General features: G+C 40.0%; 1 protein-coding gene and 1 pseudogene across 1 annotated transcript; one reads left to right on the top strand and one right to left on the bottom strand.

The window, feature by feature from the left end:
• Window positions 1-2,199: 2,199 nt before the first annotated feature.
• On the bottom strand, window positions 2,200-4,305 carry LOC107543585 (protein FAM161A pseudogene; annotated as a pseudogene).
• A 2,589-nt stretch (window positions 4,306-6,894) lies between these two features.
• On the top strand, window positions 6,895-24,740 carry FBXO28 (F-box protein 28). Its single transcript, XM_087828978.1, has 5 exons — window positions 6,895-7,161; window positions 15,697-15,806; window positions 16,496-16,634; window positions 18,153-18,348; window positions 20,118-24,740. Exons 1-5 carry the CDS (start codon window positions 6,895-6,897, stop codon window positions 20,510-20,512), a joined length of 1,107 nt encoding a protein of 368 aa, XP_087685104.1. The 3' UTR covers window positions 20,513-24,740.
• The last annotated feature ends 17 nt before the right edge of the window (window positions 24,741-24,757 follow it).

Raw genomic sequence — 24,757 nt, 5'->3', positions numbered from 1 at the left:
AGCTGGAGCTCCTCTGCCACTGAGCATGGCACTACCCACGAAGCTGACCATCCGTGGCCGGCCTCGGGGGCATTGCCAGCGCTTGCTAAGCTCTTAGTCTGAAGCTTCATTCCCTAATGCCTCTGTGCCTTGTTTGCTAGCCTCTGAAATTCTATGCTTCCTTCTTCATTTGACTTTCTGGTTTAAAAAGAAAAAGAAAAAATCAATGCATCTAGTGCAGGAAGCAAAGAGCTTTTACAATTTTCTGCCACTTCAAAGCTCTGCCGTCTAAAATCTTTGACTCTACCTCAATGTTGTCATCCGTGGTGCTTTTCTGTCCCTGCACATGAGCACCCCGGCCCAGTGGCTCTGTTGCTTGGAGCATTGTCAGGATACACCAAGGTTGTGGGTCTGATCCTTGGTCAGGGCGTCTACAAGAAGCAACCAATGAATGATAAATAAGTGGAACAACAAATTTGGTGTTTCTCTCTCCCTCTCTAAAATAAATAAAATTTTTTTAAAAAGAAGTACATAAGCTTTGTCGATGTGCTTTAAGGGATGTAACTGTTTTCCTATAGCAGTTCCAATTAGCTGCTCAGAAAAAGAGCAACTACTCCTGGTTGAAATCAGAGAAAAATTTTTTTCCCTGTAGGTTTCTCACAAAGGAAATACTGTGTGATATCATCAATAGCCACACAAAAAATCACCCATAGGGGATGAAAGCGGTGTCATGCAGCTTCCTGGTGTTGGCTCAGCACATGTGCAGATTTTAGAGTAACTAGGAAAAGGAATGAGATGCCTAGCTTCTCGCTTTTTTTTTTCCATTCTCAATATTTTTTTATTCTTACTTCCTGATACCTTCTCTTTGGTGGTTTGAGCATTAGTGAAAAAGCTGAAAAATCTTGGGCTGAAAATGAAGACCAAGTACAAAATCACACCCGGCTGGCGTGGCTCAGCAGTTGAGCATCAACCTAGGATCCAGGAGATCGCTGTTCGATTCCCGGTCAGGGCACAGGCCCAGGTTGCGGGCTCCATCCCCAGTCGGGGGCATGCGGGAGGCACTGGATCAATAACTCTCTCATCATTGGTGTTTCTCTCTCTCTCCCTCTCCCTTCCTCTCTCTGAAGTCAATAAAAATATATTTAAAAACAAACAAAGGCAAAATCACCGTGACAATTAGCATCACCGTAAAGCGGAGGAAGTAGAAGAAAATGAAGATGTAGCTCCCTAAATAAATCAACTTCATTTTCACAAACGAATCCTCCTTTTTATATGTGAGCCCGGCCTTCTGCTATCCCGCCAGTCCAATTTTAAATGTGTTATTAGGACACAATAGATTTCAACACTTAGATCTTCTTCTGCAGTTGCAATATGATACTTTTTCATTTACTTGCTGTGAAATCTAAATCCAACAACACTACCCTCAACCACCCAGTTGGGAACGTCCTGCCTCGTGTAGTTATTTAAATTCTTTGGCTAAATGATTTGAACACTCATTATTTCCTGGATCTCAATGACCTTATAAATGAAGCTATTATACGATTACGGAAGAACTATTAAAAATAATAGCAGGAAGCCAAGGGATATAAAACAAAGACATGAGTAATTGCTTGGTTTGTGATCCTTAAATGCTTGGTGTCCATAAAAGGCCAAGCATTTAAAGTGAGTCAGGAGGAGGCAAAACACTGTACAGCTCCTTCCCAGAATGTCCTTTAGCACATCAATGCCAGTGGTTAGCCATCTAAGTCCCATGTGATTGTTAGAATAGACAAGTGATTCTCAGGCGTAAGGACCACCCTGTCCACCAAGGAGGGGGGTTTCTCAGAGCCTGGAGAAGTGAACTATATAAGCCGAAATCATGTTATCATGTTATAATGTTATTTTACGTTGGGAAAAAAGAAAATGCCTATTTTTATTATAAAAACTTCTGAAAGTAAGGCTCGACAAGATCTTCTGGGCTGCAGAGAATTCAAAGAAACAGTGATTGTCAGAGTCATGAGAAAGCAGGGGACATGGGGCATGGCTCTCTATGGACACACCCACTATCGCAGAATAGGACTGAGATTTCTATCGTCATCAAAGAGGGCATGGGCTTAGAAGCTGAGAAACATTGTACCAGACAGTGGACCATGTCTGATTTATCTTTCTCTCCCCAGTGCTTATGATTCCATTTATACAAAACACTGGGACAAAAGGAATCTAACGATGACAGAATGCACATCAGTGGTTGCCTGGAGCAAGGAGCATGGGGAGTGGGGATTGACCAGGAAAAGGCAAATTTTCTTTGTCTGCTTCGAGGTCTGCCAACATCTCCTCTCTTTTAGTCGATGCACGTGAGGCTGTATGATCAGATGGTTTGCAGACTGTTAGGGGTTTTGGACACTTCTGTTCTGAGAGGTGTTTCTGATATCTCTCGGGAAGGTCTCCAAAATCAGCAGTTTGGCTCCTAGACTTGTTTACACTTCAACTTTTCAGCCCATTCAGGACACTTGGGCTACTTTGCAGCAAAACCCCTGCCAGCTGGTCTACAAGGCAGAGGGGATGAATTCGCTAAAAGCTCTTGGGCTCTTAGCTGTGTCCTGATGTCTCCATAGAGCTCTTCTTTTAACCTGGCATCGGTAGTTGAACCATAAGCAAATCAACCCTAGGCTGCTTTGCCAGGTTGCTTGCTTCTGTTCCTCTCTTGCTATAAATTTAAATGGCTTCTGTGAGGCCTAAAGAGCTTCTTTGTTTTTGTCCTTCATAATCTTCTTTTGTTTTGTTTTTTTTTATTTTGTTTGACTGTACATGTTAAAGGCAGAGAAAGACGAAGGCTGGAACTGGGTTGGCTCGGAATTTTTTCTTACTCTCTGAGCCTTGTTGCTTTTGAAGCAGTTTAAGTACCATTTCAATATCTGATTGAGATTCCATGTTCTCTTCTTTTTTCTTCTGCTCTCAAATCATCATTTGAAAAGGCTTAGGTACTGTCATCTTTGGCACCCATTCTTTTGGTTTTTTCTTTGGTTTTTCAGCTGCTGGGAAGTCAGCATCTTCCCTGAATATAATCTTTTACAGAAAAGCTTGTCCACATGTTGTTGGTGAGCTCCTGAGCACAGGTCACCGTTCCGTTCTTCTCAGGGTATTTTTCTAAGTGGGCAACTCATCTTCAGAGAAAGACACAATCAAAGAGGAAGAAAGAATGACCTGCATCAAGTTCTGAGAGCCAGGGGGTTCATGAGATAGGACAATAGTTCTTTTCTGATACAGAGACCAGACTTTAGAAGCTTCTTCCCTGAGGATCACTGGCTGAACTTCCTTTAAATTTAACTTATTCTGGTGCATTTTCTCTAACTTTGCCATAATTTCCTTGTGGGACGTCTTCAGCTCTTGTAGTTTCCTGAAATACTGCTCATTAGAGTGATAAATATCAGAAAGTCCACGAGGTCCTCCCAGCTTATACGTGTTTGTCCATCCACCCCTGAAACGTGCCCGTGGGGGCTGTACTGCTTTCTCCTGTTTCTCCTCCAAGACCGCTGTTAAGGGTTCTTCTACTGGTGACCCACATTCTGGGGTCTGGACTTATTGGGGTTTGGAGGCTGGAGGCAGCCATCACCATCCCTGGGTGGGAGGGGCATGGGGCTACAATAGAATGTTGTTCAGCCTTAAAAAATAAATTAAGACATAAGCTACAACATGGGGACATTATGCTAAGTGAAATAAGCCAGTCACAAAAGGCCAAATACTGGTTATGATTCTACTTATAAGAGGTGTCGAGAGTAGTCAACTTCACAGAGACAGAAGGAAGGGTGGCTGCCAGGGGCTGCGGGCAGGGGAACGGGGGGTTGTGGTTTAACAGGTACAGACTTTCAGTTCTGCAAAACTGCACAACAACATGAGTATATTTACACAACTAACCTGTACACTTAGATATGGTTAAGATGGTAAATGTTGTGTTATGTGTTCTTGTACAATTAAAAAGAAATAAACCGTAGTTAATTATTCACAGTCCCTAGAAACTCTCAAACCTCTTTTTAGTTAATCTGTGAGCTCTTCCTTCTTTCTATATAAATTACAAATGTGCTAACAATAGGAAAAACAATGTCTGGTTTTCGTTTCTTCTCTTTCATACATAAAGCCAGTCTTCCTGCGGAGTTGCCATTGAGCAGCTTAGCTCACGGCTCCCCACAGCTCACTGTACCCGACCTGACCCTATCCCCCCAACACACACCCTGGCCAGGGAGGCAGATGGATAAAGGGGGCCAGGATAACGTACAGTGTCTGCATTATAGTAACTTCATTTTACCTCTTTAATGTGAGGAATTCAAAACTCCACCTGTTTGCTGTCATATTAACTTTATGAGCTGAAAGAAGGTAATATTATCCCTCATATAGATATGTAAATAGATCTTAAGATGTATACGTCCATTCTGTACTTGAGATTGCTATCTCGCAAAGGTCCTTCGGTACTTTGCTTTGCTGGCAAAAAAAAAAACCACATTGAGAACCCAGAACTCCTGCTAAAAGTTCAAATATTTGTTTTAGTTGCAAGTACTTGTTTTGATTGGAAAGCATCTCCAAAACAAGCATTGATTTTAATAACTACAACAAAGCAACCATTTGTTTTGAAATTTTCTCTATTAAAAAAACGTGTAGGGAATTCCAGGGCATGGATCCAACGTACATAAACAGAGGACAATGTGAATGGGCTCACTGGCAGGAAGTGGTTTAAATTGTTTCCAAAGTTGTATTGTGTTGTTTAGATCAGCGATAGATGTTAACTAGTTGATCACATGTAGAGAGATAAGGGAAACGAAAAAAAAAAAACCCACATGGCCCATTTCAGGCAAAACAAAATGGCATTTAACTAGTGGATTTAAGAAATAGACTAATTAAGTTAGAAAATGGCAATTCACTTTTTAAAGGATTTTAAATGGGTTTTATTTATAATGAGATCTCCCATAATGTACTGAAAACATGATTCCATATACTATTTCAAGCCAAGCTTCAAAATTTAGTGATTCCTGCACCTTGATCTTTGTTACAGGACATTATGAAGATACAAAACTATGGAAATATTAAGCAACCTTTAAATATTTTTATTTTTACAGTCATGGGATATAAAGCACGGCATAGGGAATACAGTCAATAATAGTGTAATAACTATGTATGGTGCCAGGTGGGTACTAGACATTGGGGGGAATCACTTCTTAAGTTAATCGATATCTAACCACAACACCTGCGGTACACCTGAAACTAATAGAATATTGAATGTCAACTGTAAATGAAAAATAAGTGAAAAACTTTTTATTTCGAAATAATTGCAAGATACTATAAGTGACTCTCATATACTCTTCCTCCAGATTCACCAATTGCTAACATTTATTATATCTGCTTTATTAATCTCATTCTCTAGCTATTGAACGATCTGAGAGCAAATTGAGACATCATGCCTCGTTACCCTTAAATGCTTCAAGGTTTGTTTCCCGAGAACAAGGGCATTCTCTTGCAAGACCCTAATAAAATTATCCAAATCAGGAAATTTACTGTTATTATCTAATATAGTTCGTATTCAAAGGTCACCAATTGTCACAGTAATGTTCTTTATAGCTATTTTTCCTAATCCAATTCAGGATTGCCCGTGGATTTAGTGATCTTGCCCCTTTACTCTCTTTTAATCTGGGTTAAATCCTTAGACTTTGTCTTTTACAATATTTTAGATTATGGAGCAGTTATCTAGATTTGTCTACTCAAATACAGGATACGCTTTTCTTTTCTTTTTTTGCAGGAATATACATCACGTTATGTCCTTTTGGGGGTATCACAGCAGGAGGCAAATGATGCCCATTCCCCCCACGACTCGCGATGCTAATTTTGATTATTTGGTTAGTGGCCTGTCTACCCAACTTGTCGTACTTCCTTTTGATCTTTGTGATTAATATGTAATTTGTGGGCAGTTATTTTTGAGACTCTATAAATATTATGTTCCACATCGCGCCTTTACTTTCTAGTTTTAGCACCTTTTGATGATTCTTGCCTAAACCAACATCTTTATACCAACATCTTTATTGAGCTATAATTCATGTCTAAAATTTACTACTTTAAAGTGCACAGTCCGGTGGTCTCTAGCATATTACAAAGCTGCGCAACCATCACCGTGATCAATTCCGAAACAGCCTCAGCGCACCACGCCCCTTTGCCCCGGCTCCTGCAGCCCCGGCGACCACGCCCCTTTGCCCCGGCTCCTGCAGCCCCGGCGACCACGCCCCTTTGCCCCGGCTCCTGCAGCCCCGGCGACCACGCCCCTTTCCCGGGCTCCCTGCAGCCCCGGCGACCACGCCCCTTTCCCGGGCTCCCTGCAGCCCCGGCGACCACGCCCCTTTCCCGGCTGCGCCCCCGGCGACCACGCCCCTTTCCCGGCTCCCAGCAGCCCCTGGAGGCCACCAGCTCCCCCGTCGCCGCGGGTCAGTCAGTGCGGATGAGACCCTGCGGTGCGCTCTCCTTAGCGTCCGACTTCTTTCCTTTAACGTGCTTTCAAGCTTCACCACAGGGTAGTTTTAATCAACACTACGTTCCTTTTTATCTGCCTCAATCAATTATCACTATGATTTTTGGAAAATGATATTCTAAATACCTCGTTCCGTCTGCATTTACGGGGCAGCATCGCCTCGCCACCCTTAGGCAGGAAGCCCTAGAGAGTAAGTCCAACAGACGAGCCTCCCTTCCCCCCGTCGTTTCCAATCTTAGATCAGAGATCACAGTCCCAGGGCTCCCCGGGGGCCCCTCATTGCGCCCCTCGAACAGCTCGGCGGGCACCGCCCCCCCGACAGGCTCCTCCCCCCTCCAGGTGTCCCCGCCCCTCCGGCTCCCGGGGAGGAAATGACGCACCGGAAGTGCCCCCAGTCCCCCTGCAGTGGGGGAAGGAATTAAACCCCCAAGATGGCGGCGGCGGCGGAGGAGCGGATGGCTGAGGAAGGAGGCGGCGGCCACGGCGACAGCGGCTCCTCTTCGGCCATCGGCTCTGCCCAGCGGCTGCCCCCTCCGCCCCCGCCCCAGGCCCCGCAGCCCGGCTCCCAGGCGCCCCCGGCCCCGGCGCTGGCTCCGGACCAGCTGCCTCAAAACAACACGCTGGTGGCGCTGCCCATCGTAGCCATCGAGAACATCCTCAGCTTCATGTCCTACGACGAGATTAGCCAGCTCCGCCTGGTGAGGCCCCCGCGGGACCCCCGCCGCCCTCTCCGCCGGGCCGACGTCTGGGAAGGGGCGGGGTGGGAGCCCCCCGCGAGCCCAGCCGGTGCCGGAGCCCGAGCGCGGCCCTCCCGCCCCCAAGTCTCTCTCCGCGCGCCTGTCAGCGGGGTTTGTCCCGATGCCGCCCTCGCCTCGGGGCTGGGACGACTGTCGGGGCAACTTCGCCTTGGGGTGCTCCCCGCCTGGAAGCGCGGCGGGAGTGGGGCTCCCACCTCCGCCCGGCCGGAGCGCGGACCCCCGAGTGGGCTCGGCGACCCCGGGGACAAAACTCCCGAGGAGGCAGCATGATCCCGGGTCGCAGCCAGCTTTGGATTATCTGCCAGCAGAACGTACTGTTCCCCAGCCGCCCAGGTTTCCTTGTTGAAGAAGTAGGGTTGGTGGGTCCTCCCCAAACCCGGCCGAGGCCCGGGGCTGGGGCCGGCGCCCGTCGGCGCCCCGGGCGGTGCAGCCGGAGGAGTCCAGGCCGCTGCCCGCCCGAGTGCGCCGACTCGCCCCTTGACCCGCGTTTTTCTCCCTCGCGGCTCCTTTTCTAACTAGGGGTGTACCCCGGACCCGCCCGCTTTTAGGGGAGCTTTCATACCTTAAAACCACAGGGGTCGTCCAGCCAGTGATTCGGAAAAGAATGACCTGGCCATTGGGGTTTTATTCCCCTCCAGAGGTTTGGCTGAAGGTCTGGGGAGGTTTGGTGAATGTCTTAGTTCAGGCATATTTTGCTTTCTTTTGGTGGATTTATCTTTAAGTGGTGAGGAAATTAAGGAGGTGGACATTTTGAAGTGATTGCAAACCGATTCTGTCTAGATGCTTAATCTGGTCGGGCTTGTTTTTAAGACAAAGACATATTTCTGAATGTGCTGTGTGTAGCATTTTCTTCCTAATCAATATGCCGTATTTTAGGTCTAAACCCCCAGTTTAAAATCGATTGTAATTGCATATTTTGAAATGAAATCACGCTTGTTTTTTAAAGAAAGCTTATTAATATTAATTCAAGCTGATGACTAATTTTATTTTTCTAGTCAACACAGCAGTTCATTCCAGTCTGCAGGATGGAAAATTCTCCAGTTGAAAAGTGTATTTAAAAATGGACTGTCTGTGAATTTTCAAAACATGTCATCCTTAGAACTTGATGTAGAATCTTAAATATTCCTTCAAATTTGTATAAAAAATGGTGTTTAATTGGAGTCATGCTCTATAGTCATGGTGTCTGGAAATTAGGCCTAACATTTGATTGAATTGAGCCTTTCAGCCAGACAATAGCTTTGCAAAGCTTGGAATGGTCACAGTTCTGTTTTATGTAAGTGTTGAGGAAAATGGGGGCGGGGAGTAGTTTTATTTTTTTGAAGATTAAAAACATTTCTAAAGGAGGGGGAGGAACTAGCCTCATCCTAGGGAATAGTCAAAACACACCCCACAATTTATTAAGTGACATTTCTTCCAAGTGAAATATTCAGCTGCATTCTTAATTTTTAAGCAATTATCTATTCTAGCCATTTAAGGAAACAAATTTGTAGTTTCAAAGATTTTTCACAAGGAGCTCTTACCAGTCCCCTGAGCCTCCTCCCCCCAAAAATGATGCAGCCAGTTTTACATCTCAGAGATTTTTTTTTCCCCTCTGCTTTAGCAAAAGGAAACGTTCCTTTTTTTACTTGAGATTAATGGATAATTCTTAGATTAAATGGGTAATCTTTCGTGGGGGTTGGAGGTAGCTTTGGTTTTAGATTTTTTGGTTTGGTGTCAGGGTACAATTCAGGTTAGCATTAGAAAAGAAAGATATTCCTTCTCTCCACTAGATGTCAGCATTAATTTAATTATGTGCTTTATATGAAATTGGCGGTCTAGAGACAGTGCCTGGTAGGTGCTTTACATGCCTTTTCTATTTAAGTGGCCATTTGTATCTTAATAATTATTTGCCAAAAAATAAGGAACTTTAGTACGTATGCTGCTGTGAAGCATATAAATTACATAGTTCCTTTTTTTTTTTAGGGGAATTAAGGGTAGATATGCTTGGAAGAAAGTGATGTAACTACTCAGTGGCTGATGAGCTAGTTTGTGTATGGTTTAGGTGTGTGTTTGTGCTTCTTCTTTCCCAGTTTACTTGCCTTACTAGGGCCTCAATCATAATTGTTAGCACCCAAATTAGAGAACAGGTACACTTACTACTATGCATTTTCTTTAAAAGATTTGCTCTACATTGAAATTGCTAAAGTCATATTTTCCAGTTACTTGCCTCCCTTTGCCATGAATAATTGAAATTTGACTCTCCAGTCCACTTCCAAGAGACTGTCCAAATGCCTTATTAAATCCTTTGTTTTTCTGCCATCAACTTGCTCCAAAAAATGTACCCAGAGCTTGGAAATCCTGGTTACATGGGGTTTTAAGTATTTAAATTGAAGTATTTAATGTATTTAAAAATTATTTGGCTGAATGCAACCTTTGTAATGACAAAACCTGTACTTTGAGTTGTTTTTCCAGTAAATCAGACAAATTTTTGCTGATGCAGCATTAGACTGTCACCTGGGCCCTCTTGACAGGTGTGAGAGTTTTTGAAACAAGAGGCAAAGGTTAAGAAGTGAGGTCCTACTTCTAGTCAGGGAGCAGCTTCAAGCTAACTGTGAAAGTGTAACATTGACTGACTCGGGAGCAGTGTTCTCACCACTGAAAGATGAGTGTGGAAGGCTGTTTGAGAGGTGTTTTAGGGAGATCCTATCAGATATTTTTTCTGTGTGGGTCAAGTAGTGCGCCGCCTGTAAGTGGAATCCTGTTCGTGTTTTAGGACATAGGTTTGCCTGAAGGTTAGATTCTGAAGTCTTGCTTATTGTCTGGAATGAAACTTTCCAGCGGGTAACACAACACATAAATACGCTTTTGTCCCAAGATATTTCTCCAGAGTGCTCTAGCTAGTTAAGTCTGTTACCCATTTATAATTCCTCTCCTATCTTTTTTTCCACTGTTAGAAAATTTCCATTATGGAGAGGGTTGATTGGTAGGAAATTTGAAGGAATATAAGAAAACTTTTTTTTTTTTTTAGGCAAGCTGTCTTCCTCATATCTCTTGCTCTGTGCCAGTAGGTCTCAACTTTTTTGTCTTGAGACACCTGTACGCTCTTAAAAGTTCCTGAGGACCCTAAGAGCTTACCTTGGAAAATTCTAGAAAGCACAAGAATACACAGTATATTAGCTGTCATAACAATGTCACCAGATGTCATGTTGCCTCTGGAAAACACTATGTTGTGAGAGAGTTGAGAGTGAAAGCGGCAAATAATATCTTAGTATTAATGCAAATAGTTTGCTTGCAAACCCATGAAAGGTCTCGGGAACCCCAGGGATCCCTAGACCACACTTTGAGAACCACTGCTCTCTATTGCTGAGTTATAGAGAATATACTCTTTATTGCTGCTTTTCGTTTTTTCTTCATCTCATCAGGTTATGATTTTATTAACAGATACTTAAGTGCAGGTAAGAAGTTGTAATATTTGGGGGATAATTCATTCTTCTTGCAGATTCTAGTCTCAGAGTAAAGGGGTTCAATCATTAACCCTGTCCAGTATCTTCATTGAAACTGTTCCTGAGCACACTTACAAAGCCTCAGGTAACACGGCCAAGCACAGTAAATAGGAGGGTTTAATCAGGAGACGCTTCCTCAAGATAATGAGTTTTTATCCAGTGAGTAAAGGTGGAAGAACACTCCTCTCAGGAAAAACAAAATGATGTATAGTGTAATGCAGTAATTACAGAAGGGTGACTTAGAGAGATTAAACAAACAGATTTATTTTGGATGTGTAAAGTTTTAATGTCCTAGACTAGTGATCAGACTCCCCCCTACTTTCTACCTTTTTTATTTCACAGACTTGTCAAATTTAAGAAACTGTTTTCGAGAGCCTCCAGGGTTGACAGCTTGTGGTGGGGGAAGCAAGTAGGGATGTTAAAACAACAACTTCTATCTATCTCTTAGCATCATCGCTATTTCATAAAGAAGACCAGATATACCTGTATATTCTGGTAAACTGAGAGCCATGGATTCTCACAGTGTTGAAGAAGGAAGGTACTGTCTTAAAAAGATGGCTGTGCATATAAAGCCAATTCCATGATTTTTGAGACTAGGAGCAAAAGATAACCTTTGATAGAGGTTTTTCCCAATCACCTACTTCTAGCATCTTGCACTTAAGAGTGATTGAAACAAACAAGCTGTTTCATTTCCTGAACATCCTAGGTCTGTCTGAGCACATGCTTTTGCTTCTGCCTACAGCCTCTCCTTTGTTTCTCCTCTCCTAGAAAATGTACCTTCAAGTGTTAGGACCTCAGTAGAGACTCTGTGTTTCTTCTGAACTTTACTCAGGCCATATTTCTAAGTTTCCAGGTCATCATTATTGCGCACACAAAGTGGGATGATTTTTGGAAGGGTCTGTTTCCCACTAAATGTAAGTTCCACATATCCTTTCATCATGAATCCTGATGTCCTTAGATAGTCTGTGACACAGTGTAAGTGCTTATTTTTGTTGAGTAAATGAAATCGTTCTTAAAACATTTCATTGCTCTGAGTAAACAATAGGAAATGTATGTCATTGTAAAATAAAAGTGTTTTCTGTATAAATTATAATAGTGCTGAAAAATCAGTTGCTTAATATTTAACTCCAACAGAGGATATCAGAAAATTTCTTTAAATGTAAAGTTTTTAGTTCAACCAGAAAGTCTTTAATATTTTACAAGACCATTTTAAGAAGCTGAGTGACTGCCCCCCAAATGTCCTTTATAGCTTTTTTGAGGGGGCAGGTGGTAAGGGTCTTGAATTGTTTCCCCATGATTCACTTTTGGTTTTTGAACTTTGAAAGAATTATTGGAAGATCTTGGTCTAGCTCCATCTTGCTAGACCTTGCTCATCTTGGCAGTTGGTGAGGACCCCATTAATGTCCTTAAAAATCCCATATTGCCTCAAGGAATCCTTGTGGACTGGAGCCAATTGTTTCTGTAGCAGCAGAGGATTCGTTGACACTGATCAGTTGAAGATAATTATTTCACTCTATATAGCTGCAGATCACTAAATTTAAACAGACACTAATTAGAAGACCTGGATTTTTTTTTTTTTAATCCTCACCTGAGGATATTTTTCCATTGCTTTCAGATAGAGTGGAAGGAAGAAAGGAGGGGGGGAGAGAGAGAAGCATCGAAGTCAGTATACTATAATACAGGGTGGGACAAAAGTAGGTTTACAGTTAGTTGAAGGGAAAATGATACAATAATAAATAATAATACAAGAATAAACTATGTTTCACTGTAAACCTACTTTTGCCCCAGGCTGTATTTCAAGGCATCTAAGACATCTGAAAAAGAAATGCTGCCAGTTATAATCGTAAGACAGCATATACTGTGAGACTGTTCCAACGTGAAATGTTAAAATATGAAAAAAAGTACATCTTAGAGTCAACTAAAATTTTATATTAAGGTTAGGTTTACTAGGAAAATTGTGGAATATGGGTCTTGCACTGTTAAAAAGGGCCATGGTGACACACAAATCGAAAAAGATTGCTAAACACAAGTGAAGCAAATATTTTATTACTGACCAGTTAAGCTAGAAAGTGATGAAAAGGCTAAACAGCATTTTAAATCCTGAAGTAATGAACAGAAACCACACCTGATCTCACACTAGAACAGCAAGTAATGGGACCAAGCTGCATGTTTTCACTGTAGACTGACCTAGGCCATCAGTTCCTTTTGTATTTATAGCATATATAAATGCCTAGTAATCTTGGACATAGTAGTCATCTTTGTATGGTAGACTCCAGAATTTTGGTTTACTGTCTTGGGTAAATTGCCAAGTTGCTAGAATTTTGTTTTGTTTTAATAACCAGGGAAATAAATCTTTTTCCCTTTAGTTTTGGGAAATTATTAAAATACTCATAAATACAGAGCTATACTTTAAATGAGATAATTTTGCATTGCAAGTTAGAATACACTGTCAGCAGTTACCATTAAACTACTTGGGGAAAATGGGTGTCTCTGTTTTCCAGAGGTCACTGTGCTTCTTTCTGAAGCCTAACAAAAGACACACGATCTGTTGTGTCTTTGTTTTTGTGCTATGGGTCAGACAGTGCTGACTGAACATCTATGAAAGGCAGAGCCCCACACTAAATCCTGCTCTTCTCTTACAATATTGGCTAATGCTTAAAATCTTTTTAAACTTGACTTTTTGATGCTATTTTAATTTTTCTTTGCGCCTTCCTGTTTTCTGGTCTGTTTGCCAGGTTTTAACTATAAATGTCAGTCGAGGCTCCGTTGATACGCCTTTGTTTTCTTATCTTAAACTTCTTCAAATCACCTACAGGGATTTCAGTTGTCTCAGTGTGAAATTTCCAGAACATATCTTTGGTCCTGATATCACTGTTGCTTATAGAAAATGACCAATCAACTGTCCCAATATGAGATCTTTCAAAAGGGTGGTCTTTTAAAAGTTATTTCTCATTACTCTGATTTCCCTGTGCAAACCATGGGAGATTTTATCTCTCAGGTTTGCCTACACATCTGATCTCTCTGCAGAAGCAGTTTGTTTGCTAATGGTTTGTTCATTCCAGACCTGGTGCCTTTCCCTGTGCCATCACCTCTAATCCTGCAGTCCTTGCTTTGTTTCCCCTCATCACATACACACAGGCGCACTCTCCTTGCCTTTCTCCATTAACAATAAAAGTTTCTTTTTTCCCCCCTCACATAAAGTTCAGTACCGGTGTTTGTGGCAATGTGGTTATTCTGGATTGGGCACTGGTGTGGTCCAGGGATCCCGAGAGGTTCCCAAGGCCCTTTAAGGAATCTGTAAGATGGCAAAGATTTCCATTGAAGTATTAAGAGGTGGCATTTGCATTTTCCACTCATTCTTTCACAAGTGCACAGTGGAGCTCTCTGGCAGTTATGCGATGTGATGATGTCATCATACTGTCAGCTCATGAAGCGTGTGCTGTGTGTATTGTGTTTTTTAGAATTTTCTAAGGTAAAACCTCATTGGGTTGAATGCAGAAGCAGATAGGATGACTCACTTCTGTTCTTGTAAACCACATATCAGAGAGAGTTGTGAAAATGTAACTCACTGATATTTTGTTTTAGAAAAACATCATTTTTCCTTAGAAAGCTTTGTTGGTATGTATTGGTTTTGTTATTTTTTCAGTGGACACTGAGCAAATGTTGTTTAGTTAGAAATAGATTTTACCATGTTTTAAAAAACCTTTTATTAGAATTACTCTTAGTATCAGTATTTAAAATGGACTATGTTTTAATTCGTTTTGATATTGAAAAGCACTGTTTTCCTTAATACCCTTCGTTTGGCACGTTGTGATTTAGGAAGCGTCTACTGTTTAATATTAGATAATAAGGCTTTCATTGGCTTTAGCCAGTTTGGCTTTTTGTCCCTGTATTCCCAGGTGGACTCAAACTTGTATGGAGAGTTTCGTCAGTATTTTTTTTAAACAAGTATTTGCCAAACATTTGTGCTTGGGTGTTACGAGAGAGAAAAGTGTAAGACAGCCCCTGCCTAGTTGACTTGATCTTGATACAGATTTGTCTCTCTTTCACTTTCAATGTCCACACCCATGATGTTCAGGTTGATGCCTCTGTGTCTCTGCAGGATTCTCAGGGATCAAAGAACAAACAAACAGACACTAAATATGCACTGGGTCTCGTTAAGATAAGAAAGATGCTGAGATATCTTAGAAACATAACTAAGTATATGGAGCATAGTTTTCAAATTAGTACTAAGTTAAAATTTATTTAACATAATTTTTATGTAAAACTTTAGTTTACCAAGTGATTTAGCATGTATTGTTTCATTTACTCCTAATGATATCCCTGAGTTAGATACTATCCACATTTTACAAATGGCTGACTCAAGCTTTCAAATGGTAGCTGACTTACTCAAGAATGCATCAAGGTTGGATGCATTAAGTTCAGGTGTTCTGGCATCTGATCTGGTGCTCTCACTGTATATAAACACCATATTCCTCAAGGATTTAAAATAGCTGAGGTTCTGCTATAGCGTTAAGATACTTTGGAGGATATCCTAATATCTGGAATAGAGAAACTGTCTATAGTTAACCCAAGTCACTAGTAAAAATGAATAAGTCTCATTCCAGTCATAGATCATACAGACTTTGTGAGACTTGAGTTTGACTGTACATTCTTGGCTAAGAGAATTTTCCTGGTTTCAAACCATTAAAAACTTTTGAATATATTGTTTTACTGGTCTTCAGACTACAGTTTCTGACCATATTGGGGATATATTCAGAACTAGCGACAAATTCCTAAAGTAAAGGAGTAAATTTTCCTTGCCTACACATACTAATTTGTAATGCAATATTGTCAGAATTACAGAGTATGAGGGATTCACCCACATATACTGATTCAAGGATTCAGGCAGCAAACTGGGGAACAATACTAGCACAGAGAACTTTGAGTTATAAGTCTAATTGTCATTAGCTTGATTATTTTTAAAATTCTTTCTCCTCCTCTCTCCCCATAGGTTTGTAAAAGAATGGACTTGGTCTGCCAGAGAATGTTGAATCAGGGATTTCTAAAAGTGGAGAGGTACCATAATCTATGCCAGAAACAAGTCAAAGCACAGCTCCCAAGGTGTGTCATGGCTAGCAATGGCAGTGATTTACAATTGGGGATTTTGTTTGTGTGTTTCTTGGGGTGTTTTCTGTTGTTGTTTTAAACTCAATAAGAGTTTACCTGTTAAATGGTTTCCAAGTTCTTATAGCATAGGGTACCTTGATCATAATAAGAGATTTTTACTATAGTTTGCTCCCTCTCACATTTCTGTTCATTTTACTGAAGGTTTTAGCCAGGGCAGTTAGGCAAGAAAATGAAATAAAAGGCATCCAGAGTGAAAGGAAGAAGTATACCTTTCTCTGTTCACAGATGACATGATCTTGTCTGTATGTGGCCTTATTCATAAGGAATATACTAATTAATTATTAGAGCTAATAAAGGAGTGAAACAGGGATATAGGATACAAGATAGATATAAAAAAATCATTTGTATAATTGGATACACTGGCAGTAAACAATCCAAAAATGGAGTTAGGTCGACAATTCCATTTACAATAGCATCGAACCACCCCCCCCCAAATATTTTGTCAATGAGAAAATTGACAACGATTTCTGGACATTGTGATTGATTTATCATTACAGTTGAATTATGATCCAATTGTAGATTTTGAAATTAATATGTAAATGTTAGGCTGTTTCATTAAGATGTTTTGACTGCTTAACATTTGAGTCCACAGTACATCTTTAAAGGTTGCTTTTTAATTATAGGAGAGAGTCGGAAAGGAGAAACCATTCATTAGCTCGTCATGCAGATATCCTTGCTGCCGTTGAAACCAGGCTTTCACTGTTAAATATGACTTTCATGAAGTATGTGGATTCCAATCTCTGCTGCTTCATCCCAGGAAAGGTAAAATAGAATTCTTACCTGGAACAGCTGGATTGGACTATGTAAAGTTTATTATAAAGTTACAAAGTGATTTTTAAATGTCAGACTTGTTCCTACTTCTCTGGAATGAGTTTCTGTGAGTGGATTTGTTCAACATCTGTACAGTAGCTAATAGAACTATGAGTCATTCGTGTGTTCTTTATATTTAAAATGTTAACTAGGAAATGTACAGTAGGAGCCCTGCTATTTTTTAGAGAAGCTTGTTAAGAGTTCTTATTCAAGAAGAAATTTTTGAGCTTTTACTCTTTGTTAAGATGCCAGAGATACAGCAGCAGTGAACAAGTTAGGTATTGTCCGTGCCTTCAAGATTGTTATAATTGGGGAGGCAGAGTAGGAGGGACAAGCTGGGTTTTGTTTTGTTTGACAGTCCGAATTCAGATTTCATCATGTATCCCAATAATATTCTTCCTAGCAGCTATTCTTTTTCTCAGTCCAGAACCCAATCCAGGGTCATGCATGGATTACTCTTTAATGGGGAGTAGTTCCCTACTCTATCTTTGTGATTCTTGATCTAAATTTTTGTGCAGAATACGTCAGTTATTTTGAAGAATATTCTTTAATTTGAGTTTATCTAATGTTTCCAGAGTGTTGTATTTTTGTGTCCTTTAAAATTGATTTTAATGTGATGACATTCTTAAAAATCAAATCAATCTACTCTCATATTGAATTTTTAGGCCCCTCCTTCTCCCCTCCCACCAACCTGACAGCCATCGTGGCTAACTAGGGAGTCCTAATAACCTTTTATGGGCTCCATACTTAAATATACGCAGAGAATAGAGAATCATTGTACTAATATGGAACACAGAGTAAAACAAATGGGGGAAACACCTTTGAGAAAACCATGTAAGGACACAAAACTTTAAAAAGAAACCGTCATTAATATTCTAAGAGAAATAAGAAAAATATAGTCAAACATATGCCATAAAAAAAATTTTTAGTGCACTTAAATTTTTTAAATGTGGACGAAAAAATTTTAAATGAGAGGAGTAGAAAGGAACGTTAAGGAAATCTCAAGGAGAAGACAAGAACAGAGATGGAAGATGAGGAAAGACAGGATGCACAGGGTAGGCGAATGTAGGTTTACAGTTGTGAGTACGTGAAAGTTTATTCCTGTATTATTTTTTAATTATTGTATTATTTTCCATTATTCTTGTGTTCTTTGTTAATTATTTTCCATACCAACAACTGTAAACCTACTTTTGCCCCACCCTGTTTGAGGTTCAATATTCTATTAGGTTTGTTTGCTAAACAGTAGAGTAAACAAGATAGAAATTCTCGCTCACCCAGCACAGTCCAAAGATTTAAATCGTGTTCATAGCATGTCACTGATTACTGTGCCAGTTGCCATGAGCATAATAGAGGGAACTGCCATGTTAGGTCTTCACAGTAATTGCAAAACAAGCAGTCGCTTTTCTCCCTATTTAGCTGTTTTCTTCGGGGGGAAAAAATGCAAGTGCTAATGAGAACTTATTATTTTAGGTTATTGATGAGATTTATCGTGTGTTGAGATATGTCAATTCTACCAGAGCCCCTCAGCGTGCTCATGAAGTACTCCAAGAGTTAAGGGATATTTCCTCCATGGCAATGGAGTACTTTGATGAAAAGATTGTTCCAATTCTAAAGAGGAAATTACCAGGATCAGATGTGTCTGGAAGACTCATGGGCTCACCTCCAGGTATCTCTTGTTTTTACTGTGTTCAGTTTATAACATTCATACATAAATTTGATAACTTGATCTTTTCCCTGTTTAATTGTATATCTTGATCTTTTCTGTGTCATTTTTAATGACAAATTGAATTATAGACCATAACCTCTGTAACTGATCCACTACAGTTAAGCACATTTGTCTCTAGTTTTTCAGTATTTAAACTACACTCTGAAGAACAGTCTTGTGGCTGAATTTTTGTACATATCCATAACTGTTGACTTAAAATAAATTTATTAGAGTAGAATTGCTGAGTGTAAAGCTATATATAGGTATAGTTTTTATGTTTCTGACTACTTAATTGTCATTATCCTAAAACAATTAAATATGGCAGATAAAATTCTTCATGGAAATGTCCAGTTAATTATTTCAGCCCCCAGAGTGTCCATCTGCCACCTTAAAAGACAACGGGCATGGGGCTGTTGTGAACACCGTCACTTCTTCTGTGGTAGCTGTTTTGCAAAAGTGAATTGGATCCTAGAGATTTGTGCCCTTACCTACTGAAGGATTAAATTATTCAATATCCTCAGCCCTTGCAAATGTTTTTTAAAAACTTTAGTAAAACATTTTGTTCCGGTTAGCTCGCTCCCTGGAGTACTCAGTGGAGTAACTGAGTGCCTCTCTGTCACTTAATAATAAAGCCTGTGGCATCTCAGCATTAATAATATATCTATTATTTATTGGGTACTTGTTAAGCGCACAGCACTGTACTGTGTCCAGTGGAGACTAAAAAGAAGTGTAATACGTGGTGTCTGCCCTCAAGGATCTTACTATTTCAAAAGGTAAGACATATCCAGACTCAAAGTTCACGTATCAGAGGCAAGAGAAATATTTTAAAGGCGTGTCCATTTGAATGCCAAAAGAATAGCAGAGACAGAACCTTAAGGCAGATCAGATCATTGTTGGCTGATCCGATTAAGACTTCACAAGAGGTAAGAACTGACCTGAGCAGTGATGTATGAGTGGAAGGTGGATAAACAGAGAGAAGGAAGAGTGCATCAGTCAAGAAGATCCTGGTAATTAGATGTACAAGGAGAAAATTGGCCTGGTGGGTTTAGGATATGAATGGATCCATCTGTTCCTTTTAGAAAATCTTCAGGAAGTAAAGTTTTAAAAACAAAAGTAGGTTATTAGTTTAAAATAGTGATTTTTATGCCCATGTTACATTGTATTAATCCTAAAACAGAATAGTCCAGAGCCTTCCTGTACATGTCAGAAAGTCTGTGAGATCGTCATGATCACAGAAAGTGAGAAAGTCTCGGTATAGCCACTCCAATGGTATTTCTCCTGTTTGTTTAGCTAAAGCTGGAGCCTTTGCACGTAACTAAGTACAGAGAGAACGTAAGAACATGATAGGTCTGTATGTCTCACTTGAAAGTTTATGTTCCCTTGTGTGAAATGAGGTAGAAAATCATTATATTCTAATTTTACTACTTGTATTTAGTTACTAGGTGCAAAAGTGTTGTATAATATTTCAAATCCAGCTTTATGCCATTAAATGTCCTTTGTCATTTGCTGGCAGTCCACACATTGCCACATGAACATGAGACTCAGAATTCAAACCCATTTATAGTTAAAACCAGGTGTCTGGTTAACCCAGCAGACCAAGTAGATTGCAGAGAAGAAATGATCAGAAGTGACAGGACATTCCATTTAAAAATAAGTTTAATTAATGAAGTATTACAGGTAATGAGACATTGTAAGTGATTAGCTGACCATTTTAAACTATTTCCCCACAGTTCCAGGACCTTCTGCAGCCCTAACAACAATGCAGCTGTTCTCCAAGCAGAACCCTTCAAGACAAGAGGTTACCAAACTCCAGCAGCAGGTTAAGACGAACGGTGCTGGCGTGACTGTTCTCAGGCGTGAAATTTCCGAGCTCCGCACCAAAGTGCAAGAACAACAGAAACAGCTCCAAGACCAGGACCAGAAACTGCTAGAGCAGACCCAGATCATAGGGGAGCAGAACGCACGGCTGGCGGAGCTGGAGCGCAAACTGCGAGAAGTGATGGAGAGCGCAGTAGGAAACCCCTCAGGGTCTGGGCAGAGTGAAGTCTCGCCCCGGAAACGGAAAAAGGCAGCAGAAGCCATAGACTCTCTTAGGAAATCCAAACGTCTCCGGAACAGAAAGTAAATTGGGATGTGCTTCTGACTCCAGGGGAAGACCTGGCTTAGTGGCTTGAGCAGTGATGCACGTCAGGATACTGTGAGCGACATGGTGTCCCTTAGGCTTCTAGGCTCTCAGAACACAACTTAAACTTGAACTTTCATGGTTGGGACATTCTTTCCCCGCTTCTCCTGGTCGAACTGACGCACAGAATCTTTTTACTTTGCAATAGATTTGTACTAACCAGACCTATTCTATCATGTTTTGAGGAGTTCACTTTTTTTTCTGTGCAGCTCATGTTTAAAGTAAGTTTATTTGTTTCTGCATATATGCACATTACTTAAGGATCTTAAACCAGTCTTGACAGACTAGAAGTTTAATACAGAAAATGTCCTGTTCACTTGAAAGAAAAGACCTACTTTTTAAATGGACAATATCTTGTTTAAAAAAAAAAAGTTGACTTTTTGTTATAAGTGACCTTTGTCTGGAATGTCTGAAAAGTAGAAACTGCTTTTTGGTATTGAAGTAATGGGTAACTGAAACGGACTTCCATAGTATTGACTGTAGAAGGGGCCTCTACAGTATCGACTATATTTTTATAAACTACTGGCGAGGGATTTATCCAGTTATATCATGTTTTCAGTTCTCTTTGGGGCCACGTCCTACATTTGCATGGATGGATGCATGCATTGCCTAGGCAACTCACTTAAAAAGCTCTTGCACTGGTATTGATCTTGAACCTCTACACTTCTCCACCTGTTAGAGCAGCGTCTTAGTTTAAGCACTTAAAATCTTCCACCACAACAGCTGGCCTCTGCGGGGAGGGGTTGTGAGTCCATTTGTCCTCCGGTTTACAGGAACAAGAGTATTAAAGCCCATTGCTTTATCTGTTCTCTGTAGGGTTCAGGTACACTGGCTAAGGCAGAACCCCAAGCCCCAACGCTCTTTCTATCCATACAGACCTCTGGTAACTAGTACTTTTCCTTGCTCACTACTGTGTGCGCTCATTGATCGAGTGTGGTTACCAGTGGTGTGAGTGGGGGACCCAACCTGTGGGATGCAGTTATGCCATTGAAAGAAAATTCATTGAAGAACACTGTACTACGAAAAAGCATTTTGATCATTTTGTTTCTGGGGGATGACCTGAGGGAAGTTTTTTAATATTAATTTCAGGCTTTCCTTATCCTCAACTTTAAACAAAAGCTTTAATTTTGTTTGCACTCCTGTGTTGAGCTTGTAACTGGAAAAGCATGTCTTGCACTGTTCAACCTTCTAAGTGGTCACTTTAACAACCTCCAAATTGTGTACAGTGGTTATTTTCCCCAGCTGTATATTTTTGAGACACTCAGCTATTACTGTTCTAGTCTTATTTTAATGTACTAAATTATGTTATTATTTGACTGTTCTTTTAAACTGTTGCCTTGGGCTTCAGTTATTTAAAATAAATTTAGGTGTAATGTAGAAAGCTGTCCCTTTCCAGGTGAGAGTTTGGTACCTGTATAAAACCTAAGGTTTTGGTAAGTACCTTAGCTGAACAAAAGCACAAGGTTGTCACCCTTTTTTTATCCGTCCAACACAACATGGTTCTGCATCCTTCAGATTAACCTCACCAGATGAACCTTTCTTACCCATTTTTTATATTGTCCTTAGAGTTTGATCAATTCTATGTCTAACTTCGAAACTCCATTTACAATGTAGTATGTTTTCAATGAAAAACTATAAAGTAACATCCAAGTGTTTCATGGTCTGTTGAGAAGGTAATTTTAAAATAAACAATTTCTAAAAAAGATTTGTCAGCCAAGGTCATCCATAAAAGTCCCTGTCTGGAACTCACTCAGCAGATCTCATTTTTTGTAACCATAGGATTTAGCCATATTGTCATAACTTTGGAGAAGGCCTACTGGAATACTCATGGCCTTTAATAGTCTGCTTTCCTGGTAATAGGAAGACTTTTCTAAGTAACAAAGTACATGTTTACAGGTTTACAAAGTATGATCCTTATGCATCAAAGGGATATAACCTCAGATGGTGTCTTTAATAGTTGTTGATGAATTATTTAAAGTTGCCTGGGTTTCTTTATAAACTTTATCAAGATACCCTAAATGTATCTATAGTCTTCCATTAGTGAACATGAGTATTTGGCTTTCATAACAAGCTTTCACACTATTAGACAGTAGATTTTGTTTCAGAATCCAATTTTCTACAGTATACACTTGTAATCACCTGTCCGTAAGGTTAAAGAGTTGCGATTGTTAATGCATGAATGTTCCATAACAGTCGGAGAATAAAGCACTACAGTTCTGTTGTTTGTTTTAAGTCTTAAATCTTACTTAGACTCTAGCTAAAACATGGTAGGGTATTGCCTTGACCAATTTGAAAGCTGTTATACTTGCTTTTGGTTAGCATAATGGTATTTAAGGTTCAACAAGTCACAAATTATTTTGATCAGCTAAAACTGACATATGTTACAGGAAAATTGTAAATCAGCCTCCCAAGAGAGAACCGTCCTGCCCTGGATCATACGTCAGTAATATAAATGCCGTAAAGTTAATACTGTGTTGTCCTAGAATAACATTTCATAAAATATTCTTGTCATCCTCCTTCGCTGTTTTTCAGAGGAGCCTTCTCTATTTTAATGGGTCCTACCCACTTAGAAGCTGATTATGGTACAGCACTACAGACAGATCCAATATAAGGGAAAAAGATGACTGCCCCCTACAGGATCCTCAGCTCATCTCCTACATGGTCTTGGCTTGATTTTCACCTGTTCTGAAATATGGATTATTTCTGAACATGAGGTTATAGAACCTGCTGTTTTTCAAGCTCCTCTTTTGATGTCCAGAGCCTGGGAATAGTGGGGCAAAGGCAAGTGTATTCAGAGTAATCGTGTTTTTAAAACTATTGGGGTGCCATCAGATCTAAAGCCACTGGTTTTGGAAGCAACTTCTTTTTGTAAACTGTGTTTTGTGGAGTACTGAACTTTACAGGGGCTTGCCTTAATCTCTATTTAGTAGTTTCAAGATGTACGCGCTATTATTCTACTTGTTAAAATGTTAAAATATTCTATGTAGCCCAGAGGTGGGTAAAAGTATAAGTAATGCCTAAATAAATAAGCTAAAAGGTGTCACTACAGCTGGATTTTTGAGAAATGGGCATAATATAGGCTATGTGTAATAAAAACAATGGCACCTTAAGATTGCACTATTTTATGCATTATTTTTTATGCCATTTCATAGCCTGCACTTTAATCTCCAAAGAAATGATGTATGATGTCCCTTATTATTAAATGTTTTCCTAAGACAGGGCACTTAATTCTATTTTACTATACTGAATTAGTTTCTTGGAGGTGGATTCCTTTTTTGAGTTCTCTATTTCCTTAGCCATAGTATTTTCTAGGACCTAGGAACTCCCAATCTTGTCGATTTCCAACAGTATATAATTTTAATTTAATGTAAAATCTCATACTTGGTGATCAGCACGTTCTTACATCCTGCTCTAGCCACGAGTACCCGTTCGTTAACACTAGTCAAACCGTCTACAAGTATCATATGCTGTAAGTAAGATTAGAATCCAGGAATAAAAGGCATTCTGAAAGGAAACATCCTGTAGAATGCAGTCTTAGAAATGGCTGTTTCTAATATAAAACCCATTGATATGCTATCCAGCTCTTTGACTAGGAATCTATCTGAATTAACTAGTCTACAAAAGGTTAGTAAGTTAAAACCACTTAAAAATAACAAAAGTTCTAGAGCCTGCCATTCTGAAGGGAATTACTTTTTTAAAATGCTAAAGTCATCTACAAAATGAAACTAGCAATTAGTTGGCTGCTGCGTACCATGATTTTGTTTTTAATAGCAATATACGTATAAACCATGATAAGTATGATATAGGCTCAAGTCATGCTGGCATTTGCCAACTTCCTGAGGATTTCTGTTAAATATCTGAAATCAAAGGGTAAAACCAACTTTTTCCTGTTGTGTCTGAAGAGAATCATGGGATTTAGAAGCATATTGGTCATCTAGTAGGTCCACTGCCAAAGTATACTGGTCCATATTCAAAACTATACCAGAAGTTTAGAAGTGTTTAAAATTCCTTTATGTGGTACCATGTCTGTTTACTTATGCTCATGAGCAACAATAAATTGCCAGTTTACCTTCTGGAGTTTTCATTGTTTATAACCTAATTCAATTACTGGAGAGTGAAAACCACCCCCCAGTTGCACAACAGGGTACGAAATAAATGTGTTGTTACCAGCGCTGCTTGTTTTCTTTG

The sequence above is a fragment of the Miniopterus natalensis genome, chromosome 21 (genome assembly GCF_054644295.1).
Source record: "Miniopterus natalensis isolate mMinNat1 chromosome 21, mMinNat1.hap1, whole genome shotgun sequence".
NCBI lineage: Eukaryota > Metazoa > Chordata > Mammalia > Chiroptera > Miniopteridae > Miniopterus > Miniopterus natalensis.
The sequence above is the reverse complement of the archived record's forward strand: the minus strand, read 5'-3'. Positions and strand labels throughout refer to the sequence as shown.